Source organism: Musca vetustissima, unplaced genomic scaffold (assembly GCF_032173495.1).
Source record: "Musca vetustissima isolate MV318-11 ecotype Yass unplaced genomic scaffold, APGP_CSIRO_Mvet_v1 utg358, whole genome shotgun sequence".
Taxonomy (NCBI): domain Eukaryota; kingdom Metazoa; phylum Arthropoda; class Insecta; order Diptera; family Muscidae; genus Musca; species Musca vetustissima.
Window position 1 is genome coordinate 229,776 of NW_026880436.1, and position 10,651 is coordinate 240,426.

The 10,651-nt window shown below is 37.8% G+C and overlaps 1 protein-coding gene across 1 annotated transcript; it reads left to right on the top strand.

Annotated features, from left to right (window-relative positions):
- Window positions 1-534: 534 nt before the first annotated feature.
- LOC133326035 (uncharacterized protein DDB_G0286299-like) lies at window positions 535-10,292 on the top strand. The gene is made up of 3 exons (XM_061534709.1): window positions 535-1,255; window positions 1,317-1,476; window positions 9,452-10,292. The coding sequence occupies exons 1-3, from the start codon at window positions 535-537 to the stop codon at window positions 10,290-10,292; spliced, it is 1,722 nt and encodes a 573-aa protein (XP_061390693.1).
- The last annotated feature ends 359 nt before the right edge of the window (window positions 10,293-10,651 follow it).

Here is a 10,651-nt window from a genome sequence, read left to right on the forward strand (position 1 = left end):
ACCGATTTTCCCATTTGTAAATTGAAACATATTTGCCATTTTTTTAATACTAGAACAGACCAAATATTTCTTAAAAATATTTTTTTTAGTTTTGAATAGAGATATGGCGGTGACTCGCACGATACGCCAGGTTATTTTTGAAAATATACTGTCGTTACTTTTCTTTACAACACTTGGCAACTCTACCACCAATTATCAAACGAATAACCGAAACCAAAACCCGGTTAATGTTATTGACTCAGTCGGGTAATCAGTAACGAGCATTGTTTTGCGAGACCTCATTCGTAAACAATGCCGGCTCTCATTTAGTCTCCATCCCACCTCATTCGTAAATTTTCGGATATACCACTTTGAATTCATTTTCATCGCTCATTTTGTCTTCCCCTCCGATTCGTTAAAAGGTGGAACGTTTTTCATTATTTTTAAAATATTGTTTTGAAAAGCAACGTGATTCGTCTAGGCGTTTACAAAATCTCGGGCATTCCAAAACTATTTTTTCCTGATCCCCAACGATTTCCGCAAAAGCCAATCAGCATGGATAGTGGCCAAGAGACAATTGAACAAATTCAGGCTGAAGTGGAGGCTATGCAAAAAGAATCAAAAGAGGAGGAGGCTGCTGAAAAAACTGAAGTTCAACAACCTACATCGCCACCAGTAGCAGCAGCTGAAGAACAACAACAAGAATCGACCGAAACAGCCGTTGCAGCTGCCACCACCGTTCAGCAGGAACAAGGACAATCAACGACAACAATACCAGCTGCAACACCGCCAAAACACATCGAAGTCGAGGAAGAAGATGATGACGAGGACGATGATGATTTCGATGAGGACGAAGAAAAGGATAATTCACAAAAATTGGTAATGGATTTGGAGGAAGAAGAAGAGGAGGAGGAGGAAGAAGATGAAGCTGAGGAACTGGAAAAGGATGCACCCGTAGAAGAAGAAGGAGCAGAGAATAAAAATGAGAAACCCGAAGAAAAACCAGTTGAACAAAAGTCTGAAGAAAAGGTTGTAAGTGCAGACACTGAAATTCCAAAACCCCCATCTGCTCCGCGGGAAGATGAAGCTGTCACCTTATCGGATACTGAAGAGGTACCCAATGTCCCTGAGGGTAACTCGAAACCGGGTAAAGTACAAAAACGTAAAAGTGTGGGAGCCACAGCCACGACCGCAAATACCACTGAGGAACGTGAACATTTTCGCCTAAAGCGTCGCAAAATAAATGCTGAGGGTGCTCCGAAAATGCCACTTACAGGTATGATGCAATATTTATGTTTTATAGGGAGGATAGTTTTCATGATTTGTTTTTTTTCTAGGATATGTTCGTTACATGAACGATCGTCGCGAAGCTGTTCGCAAAGATAATCCCAATAAAAACTCGAATGAGGTAACGAAAGTCATTGCCGAGGAATGGCAACAATTGTCAAGTGATATAAAGAGTGAATATCTTAAGGCTGCCGAAGCCGATAAACAAAGGTGAGTTGGAAGATTCTTCTAGTAAAATTTATTACTTTTCAATAATAGTACAGAATGATTTATGGAATTCGGATGATACACAAAAGCATGACAGTAGAAAATGTACAAAAATTGTATTTTGAGACAGATTTTGGCTTAAGGAGGGGACCCCATTCTCGGTTTCAACATAATTTTTTTATTTCATTCGAACCTATACTAATGCAAGAAAGTCCCTATAAAGTGAAATTTAGCTTAATGCCCGCTCGCAGGTCCTTTTGAAATGTTAAAAATAAGTAGCTTTAGGGTCTTCTTGTGGGTATTAGTGTTAGGTTGGGGAAAAAGAAATCCATTACTTTTTCGGCAGATGGCTGTACTGATAGATTTCAGATTTATTCTCGATGGAAAGGTAGTAAAAAAATATTTTGCTTTTTTTTGTTTGGTGCATTCAGTTGTGATTTACAGGGTATTAAAAATGGAAGTGAACAAAAATAAAATTCGTTACATTTTAGTTTTTTTTTTTGCAAATGCGAAAATGCAAGCCAAGCTTCTAAAATTGTGAATTGGCCAGTGTCGTGTTCCACCAGGACAACGCTAGACCACACACATCTACAGTGACTCGCTAGAAACTTTGGGAGCTTGGTTGGGAAGTTTTAACACATCCGTCATACAGTCCGGACTTGGCACCAAGCGATTATCATCCTTTACATGCATTGCAAAATTTCTTTAATGATAAAAAATTGGTATCTAGGGGGATTGTAAAAATCGATTTCTAGAGTTTTTAGAAAATAGAGAGCAGGACTTCTATGAGAAAGGTATTATGAATGGCAATGTCAACAAACCATACAAAAAAACAGTGCGTATCTGACATTTCGAAGCATGTCGGGGGATTTCTTTTTCCTAATATTTTCTGAGATATGGACCTAAGTTCCGTTAGAGTCCTAGTATTTTTCCATGCTTTTAAAAATTCACTAAGGCAAGATGGGTATCGATGTGAAGCTTATTCTAGAAATGTAATCACATTTCGGCGAATTCCATACTATCCATAAAAGAAAGCAAAAAATCCACGGCAGAAGGCCGTGTCTTTATAAAGAGACTTTGTCGGGAAGCCGATTTTGGTCAGTCAAAAAAAAAAAAAAAAAAAAATACAATCCGTATGAAATTGATGATTGAATTAGTAAATGGTAAAGACTATAGATATCTCAGAAGGGCCATGAACTATAATTGTTCCCTGAATTTTAAATTGTATACAAAATAGACTCATCGGGGTTCCTATGAAATCCTAACAGCCAATTTTGTTGGAAAACGTACCCTAATTTCAAAAATATCGACTTTTGGCATACATCTTTTTATGGGGGCTATCCTAAAAAAGTGGACCAATATTGATAATTATTGTTGAGAAGATGTATTAACCTATAAGAAATGAGCCAAAAATCGCCAATATACTGACTTTTTGGAGGAAACATTACTTGAAGGATATAAATAATACCTTCAACTAGTCTCTAAAGTCTCAATTTAGCTCGTTTAAAAAACAAGTTGCCAGGTTTTTCTTGTCCGATCTCGACTTCGGAATCCTTGGGGATTCCATTCAAGCTCCATTCTTGTTGTCATTTTGTTTATGGTGTGACCAATCCAACTCTATTTCCTACGTTTTTATGACTCATGGTGTTGTGCCAGAATAGATGAATTTATGAATCTCCTATCTACCAAACAGTCGCTGCCACCATACATGAAAGGAAAAATCAGGATTTTCCTATGGAGTTCTTACATGAGTAATGTGCTACTAGACCTCTAGGATTGTCCCGATGTGTTCAACTTTTTGAGTGGGGTTTAAGATCACTTCACCCACGAAAAGTTGGGATCTTTCCTGTTGAAGAGTACAATTTCTGTCTTCGCGGGGTTTACAAGACCATTTGCTTAGACCCGGTCTGACAGAGTTGTAAGGCACCCTGGATTATGCCATATGTGGTAGGCAGATATTTTCTACTAATCAACAGGACTACTTCATCGGCATAAGCTACAACCTTTAGTTTAATGGTATTGAACATTATCAGGATCTCTTTTATCCCCAGAAGCCACAACAGAGGCAAGACGTTTCCATAACAGAGAACGTACGATCCGAAACGACCCGAGTCTTACTCGGTCAACGTCTGGCATTAGGGCTGCTACAACAATAACAGAGGACAGAGTTCTCAATTAGTGCTTGATCAGTCAAAATTTAGAGCTTGAACAAATTTGAAACGGTTTTTAATTGACTATATTTTTGGGCAGATAAAAATACTGTGCCCCACATCTTCATGGAACCCCGCATCCATCGCATTGCTGAACTTAAGGCCTCTGTGTCTCAGCATTAAGTGTCAGGCAGCGCGTTGTGCCTTAAGGCTGCATGAACAAAATCTATGGCGAAATTGTACCTAAATTGTATACTGAACGAACTAGGTATGACAGTGGACCAACGCGTAAAACTAAGCGACTATATATCACCAGTCCCGAGATTTGATATAGATGTCGTTATCCCTCGTAGAGACCATTGGAACCATAGCAACCTTCCTCTGGACGGTCTGGCTTTTTATACAGACGGATCAAAGATGGAAGAAGGTACAGAGGCTGGCGTCTACTGTGAAAGGCTAGGCCTTGAGCTTACCTACAAGCTGGATAGCAAATGTAGTGTTTTCCAAGCAGAAATCTTTGCTATTTGGAAGGCAGCGGAATTGATTAAAAGTCTGGATGCAGAGATCGTTGAACAGGAAACTATCTTTGTGGATAGTAAGGCGGCTGTTAATGTCATCAAATCCTGTAATATCAAATCTGAGGTCGTGCTCGAGTGTAGAACAGTTTTGGAAACACTCACAGCTATCGGCTGTCTTGGTTACCAGGACACCGTGACATCTTGGGTAATGAAAAAGCAGACGAATTAGCCAGACGAGGATCACAATCTGCATATCTAGCAATCGATTGCTAAATCAAACCCCCATCTGTCATCTTTTTCAGAATTTTGAGACATTATTCGACGAACGAGCCAATGAACTCTGGCACTACGAACCTAGGTGCAATGTGTCAAGATCTATTTGGCCGACTCTGTCAACCAAGAGAAAAAAACTCACCGCTGAACTTGGGCAAAGCTGAAATAAGAGTAATGACAGGAGATCATTGCAATATCAGGGCCTTTACTAGTAAATGGGACCATGATGTTACTGATTACTGCAGACTCTGTGCTGACGAGGAGGAGACGGAGACAGTTGAGCATTTCCGGTGTCGCTGTCCACTTCTGACTTACAGACGGCTCACTTTAGACCGTATCTAAGCTCCTTTTCAATTATGGAACTTGCTTTAATACACAACATCATTAGAAACCTAAAGTGGTTAGGAAAGTGCATGTTTTTCTGTCCTTCTTTAGCCATCGAAACTATTCCCACCTTCCCCTTTAATACTTCTTGTTAGTTTCTTATTCTTTATACACTAGTGACTGCACATCTCCAAACTTAACCTAGGGGTCAGATGCGTCACAATTGGTGTTCCTACATCCACCGATTGCTTTGCCAGAAAAAAATCTACAACTTCATCAAATAGAATTATTTTGTGACTCGGAGTTCCAACCAAATTATATTTGCACACATTTGATTTTCCCAACAAATTGTGACATTCAGCAACCAGAAAGCTCCCAATGCCTTATAAGCTGCAAGGCTGTCTGTAAAGATGACCAGATTGCCATAACCATCCTCGCCGCAATTCAAGCTCCTTTTTAATAGCATAAAGCTCGCCAAATATGGACGAGGACTTAATGTCCAACTTGAAGGGGAAATTGTCCTTTGTATACACAACACTCTGTGGTCGTACATTTCTATCTGTTAAATTATTTATTTTTGTTTATTATGTTTATTATGGATTCCACCCCAAAAAAATGCGCTTCAATCACAAACAGCTGTTGTATGTAGCAGAGTTACATTTCAGTGGGCATTAAAGGAAATGTGTTAACTAAAAGCGTAACGTATGGCAACATTACTGTTTGAACAATATTTATAAAAAAAAGTGATAATCCTGTGGGGTTAACGCGCGTTAAAAAACAATGTGCGCAAAAAATGAAAACAATTCCCCCCTCCCTACATACATGTTCTGGTACCACCTATTATCTGTTATTTACAAACGAATTTTCAAATTTTGGGAACATATTTTCAACTTTGACGTACGTTTATTTTAGCGTGCGTTGTTTGTTTGATTAGCGTTGGGCAGGAAAGTCCACACATGAAGGTTGTTTACTCATATGTGAGTATGTATATGTGTACGTCTGCTCTGCGGTTAATATGCAGATACACAGATACTTGTGGTATTTAAGAAATACAGTTTAAGTTTATCTTGAAGACATACACTATGGAACCGGAAAAAATAATTGCCGAAGTAAAGAAACGTCCGGTTATCTGGGATTCCACTGAGGAATGTTACAAAAACAAAACAATGAAAAATGATGCCTGGCTAGAGGTGGCTGCCAGTTTGGAAAAGAATTTCAAAAATATGACGGAAGTGGAGCAGAAGGCTGTGTGTAAGTAGTTAACACAAAGGATAAGTGTTGAAGCACAGTGTGTTTAATATCTCTTCCTCCTCCTCCTTTCACCCCTCGCCTATTGTCTAGTGCATGATATAAATATGAAATGGCGTTCCATAAGGGATAATTATGTACGCTATAAAAAGAAATTGTCCGAAATAAATAGACGTGGTTGCGATATGTTTGAGGGTAAACCGGTGCGTTCGTATATCTATGCCAAACAATTGCGTTTTCTTTGTAAATGTTTGCCAAAGGAGATACCAGGAACACCATCAAAATCAGCAGAAGAAGTTACTCCAAAAACAACACGAACAACCACATCGGTATCCACCGACTACATTGATCCCATGGAATTGGTACAGACCGAAGTAATTGAACCGGTGCCAGATTATCCTACCGTGGTAGCAGAAGATAATGACACGACAACATGTTCCTATACGTTGCCCACTAAAAAGGCTAGGTGTAATAGTTACAACAACAGCTCACCAGGACCATCGTCGTCAATTTATTCGCACACCACAAATTCACAAGATTTCCAATTTTCTTCGTCGAACAAACAACAGCAGCAATCATCCTTGGAAGAAAAATTAACCAAATTTATGGAAGAATTTAAACCACCACGTAAATTCGATGAAGATTTCTCATTCTTTGAGTCGTTGATGCCGACCATACAGGATTTTAGCGGTGATGAGAAATTGGAATTTCGCATCAAGACCTTGCAATTATTGCAGGATATTAAAAGGAGACGTGAAAATGTGCCAAGGGAAAACACACATGTCTTATTTGAAATAAAAGAAGAAATATAAGCGAATTTGTTTTGTTGTAAGGGAGAGGTCCTGAGGCAGATATTTTATAAATATTCGAAGTTATTCTAATTCAAATAAGAAAAACATATAAGGCCCAGTCTGTATTCAACTACACCCTGTTCCACAATTATTTAAAGTTTAATTTGAAATATGATGTTGAAAAATGTATTGATAACTGAAAGTCCTTTTTTATCCTCCATGAAGGATAATACTCACTACACCCTTCACCATAAGGTAGGGAGGTGTATATTCAATTTGTCATTCCGTTAGCAACGACTCGAAATATTCTACTGAGACCCAATGTTAGTAGTACTTTTACATTGTACCGGATTTAGTTAACCCAGTGGGTTTTAATTGTCAATTCTATTGCGTATTTGTCAAATAAATCCTCATAAAGTAGGTTAACTCTGCAAAAAGTTCGGTTAAGGGTTCTCATAGGGTAATACATCTTCCATCCAAAAATGATCAATATTGGTCAACTTCTTACGATAGCCCCCATATAATGGTACCCAATAAATTTCGGATTTTGGGGAGTTTGGATAAATTTTTCAGCCGAATTGGCTGTTACATGGCATTTTAAATTCTCATTGGGTAGCAAATCTTCCTACCAAAAATTATCAACATAGGTCCACTTTTCAGCATTGCGCCCATATAACGATACCCTCCAAATTTCATTATATTGGGGAGCTTGCACACATTTTTCAACCGAATTGACTGTAATTTGGTATTTTGAGTTCTAATTGGGTAACGCATCTTCCTACCAAAAATTATCAATAATGGTCGCTTCTTTAGGATAGCCCCCATGTATCGGTACCTCCAAAATTTCGTTATATTGGGGATCTTGGACATATTTTCTATCCGAATTAGCTACAATATGGTATTTTGAGTACTCATTGGGTACCAAATTCACCCACCAAAAATTAACAATATTGGTCTACTTTTTAGGAAGCACCCATATAAAGATACCTCCAGAATTTCGGAATTTTGGGGAGTTTGATCACATTTTTCATCGTAATTGGCTGTAAATTGGTATTTTGGGTTCTCATTAGGTACCAAATCTTCCTACCAAAAATAATCAATATTGATCCAAATTTTAGGGAAGACCCCATATAACGGTACTCCGTAAATTTCGTTATTTTTGGGAGCTTGGACACATTTTTCATCGGAATTGGCTGTAATTTTGTATTTTGGGTTCTCATTGGGTACCAAATCTTCCTAGCAATAATTATCAATATTGGTTCACTTTTTAGGGAAGCCCCCATATAACGGTACTCCATAAATTTCGTTATTTTTGGGAGCTTGGACACATTTTTCAACCAAATTGGCTCTAATTTGGCATTTTGGGTTCTCATAAGGTAATACATCTTTCTACCAAAAATCATCAATATTGGTCCACCTTTCAGAATAGCCCCCATATAACGTTACCTCCCAAATGTCCTTATATTGGGGAACTTGGATACATTTTGCAACCTGTAAATTTGTATTATGTGTTCTCGTTGAGTACCAAATGTTTCTACCAATTGGGCCACTTTTCAGAATAGCCCCCATATAACGATACCTCCCAAATTTAGGAATTTTGGGGGAGTTTGGTCATATTTTTCTTCGGAATTGGCTGTAATTTGGCGTTTTGAGTTCTCATTTGGTACCGAATCTTTCTACCAAAAATTATCAATATTGGTCCATTTTTTAGGATAGCCCCAAAATAACCGTAACTCCCAAATTTCAGTATTTTAGGAAATTTGGGCACATTTTTTAACCAAATTTCCTATAGTTTGGTATTTTGAGTCACCATTGAGTTGAGCATATTCCTGCCAAGAAATATCGAATTCGGCCATTAACCGGTATTTTGTGAATTATGGGCGTGTTTTCGGTGCCTCAGCCTGGATCTGTTTGGATTCCTACTTTTCGAAGTTTCGATAATAATCTAGTTTAGCAGTTTGGTGTTGGTCCCTGGGGTGGTTTATATACAAATAAAGGGTAGAGTTTCATCAAGGTGTGGAGTTGTATTTCTACAGGGTATCTGACCCATAGAAAGGCATGAGATCTCCGCTTCTCAACCAAGGAGGTTACCAACCTCCAAATACTTCTGGCTAAATAGTGCCTGCAATTCGTTGTGGTAGCATTATTTGACGCATTGTATTGACTAATGTTTGAAGCACCGAACTTTAAACGTCTTTGTCCTCCTATAAAAGGGTTGGACCCACCTCAATTGTTGGTGCGATTAGCTTAGAACGTTCTAACCACCACAAAGCTGGGGATATAATTTTAATTGAGCTCGGTATTCTGAACATCAGCGACCAACATGTTCCTCCCTTTAATGAAGTCGACTATTATTATTTCGAATTCAGTTCCTATTGGAAAAATCCGAAGGGACATTTAGAAGTGTTACATAGGTCCACGTTCTGGTCTCCATCAATTAGTTTAATTAATTTCTAATGATCCAGATGTATTTACCTATTTATTCTGATTTTAGTTTTTAATCAGGTTAAAATCTCCTTATGATTCTAATTTTTTTTAATTGAGATTTTAATCAGGCATAAAATCCGCTTTTAATAGATTAAAGCCTATGCCCTAATTTTACTTTATAATCACTAAATTTAATATTATTTATTTACTATATAACAAATCTAATTTCCCTTTTTCTTCCCTACAGATACCTCAGTGAACTTCATACATTCCTAAAATCTCGCCCGGACATATTGGCCAGTGAATTGGCCAAGAATAAAGTACGCAAAAGTGATGCTGGTCAAACAACTAACACAACTACAACAAAATCCACAGGCAGCAACAAAGATAAAGCAACCACCAGCAATGAAAACACAAAATCTTCAAAAGAATCGGCAAAAGAAAAACCACACATCAAGGAATCTTCCTCCTCAACGTCCTCATCACAAAATTCCGAAAAACAATTGGATAAAAATCGACGAAAACAGCGGACCCCAACACCACCATTTAATGCCAACAATAATGCCGCTACTGCTGGTTCATCATCAACATCGGCTGCCACTTCAGTTTCCGGATCATCGGCTCCCTCAACATCTGCCGCTGCGGCAGCCAATGCCCAGACAGCTGTTACCCACCCACCCGGAGAAATTCCCATATTTACAACGGAATTTTTGGAACACAATAAAATATGTGATATGGAGCTACGCTCTCTGCGTAAATCCAAAACCGATTTGGAACAACAAAATTTTGTTCTGGAGAAACATGTTGAAAATATGAAATCGGGTGTTGAAAAAATGCAAACCGAAAATAATGAACTGCAAGAGAAAAATAGACTTTTAGAAATTTACCTCGAGAAGCTAAAAAAAAAATTAGCACAAGCCTTGGCCTCGTTGCCTTTGCCATCAGCACCCAATGGTGCCACTGTCGAGAATATCGACAAATATATGCAGGACTTGTATAAAATGTCCACCTCAAACTCCCATGGCCCGGCCACACTGAATAAGGCCAAGGATATTATCAGGAAATTGGATTTACAAATACAATTGTAAACAAATGTGCATTTGCGTGTGCATGCGCATGTTTTGTGTTCTGCCATAATGTCGTTTATAAATGTTTTTTTATTTTTATTAATTATAAATATTTTTTAAGAATTAAATTAATTAATTATTTCCTTTAATGCTAAGTTACTTATATATGTTTTAATAAAAAACATCGATACTTTTTTAAAAGTATTTTTTATAAATATAAATTTAAAAAATTGTTTTATTTTGAATTTAAAAATCCTAAAAACGAATAGAATAGAAATCTCCGTAATGATTATATATTAAAGAGGATCGCTGGGGTCTTATATATAATAGAAGAGTTTTACAGAGGCCTATAAGACCCCCGAGGCCTCATTTGAACATTT

Bases quoted from the DNA above. Each gene is read 5' to 3' on its own strand.
- LOC133326035 (XM_061534709.1), top strand. From the start codon at position 535: ATGGATAGTGGCCAAGAGACAATTGAACAAATTCAGGCTGAAGTGGAG. The intron at 1,256-1,316 runs GTATGATGCAAT...TTTTTTTTCTAG, and splicing joins TCCGAAAATGCCACTTACAG to GATATGTTCGTTACATGAAC. The intron at 1,477-9,451 runs GTGAGTTGGAAG...TCTTCCCTACAG, and splicing joins GCCGAAGCCGATAAACAAAG to ATACCTCAGTGAACTTCATA.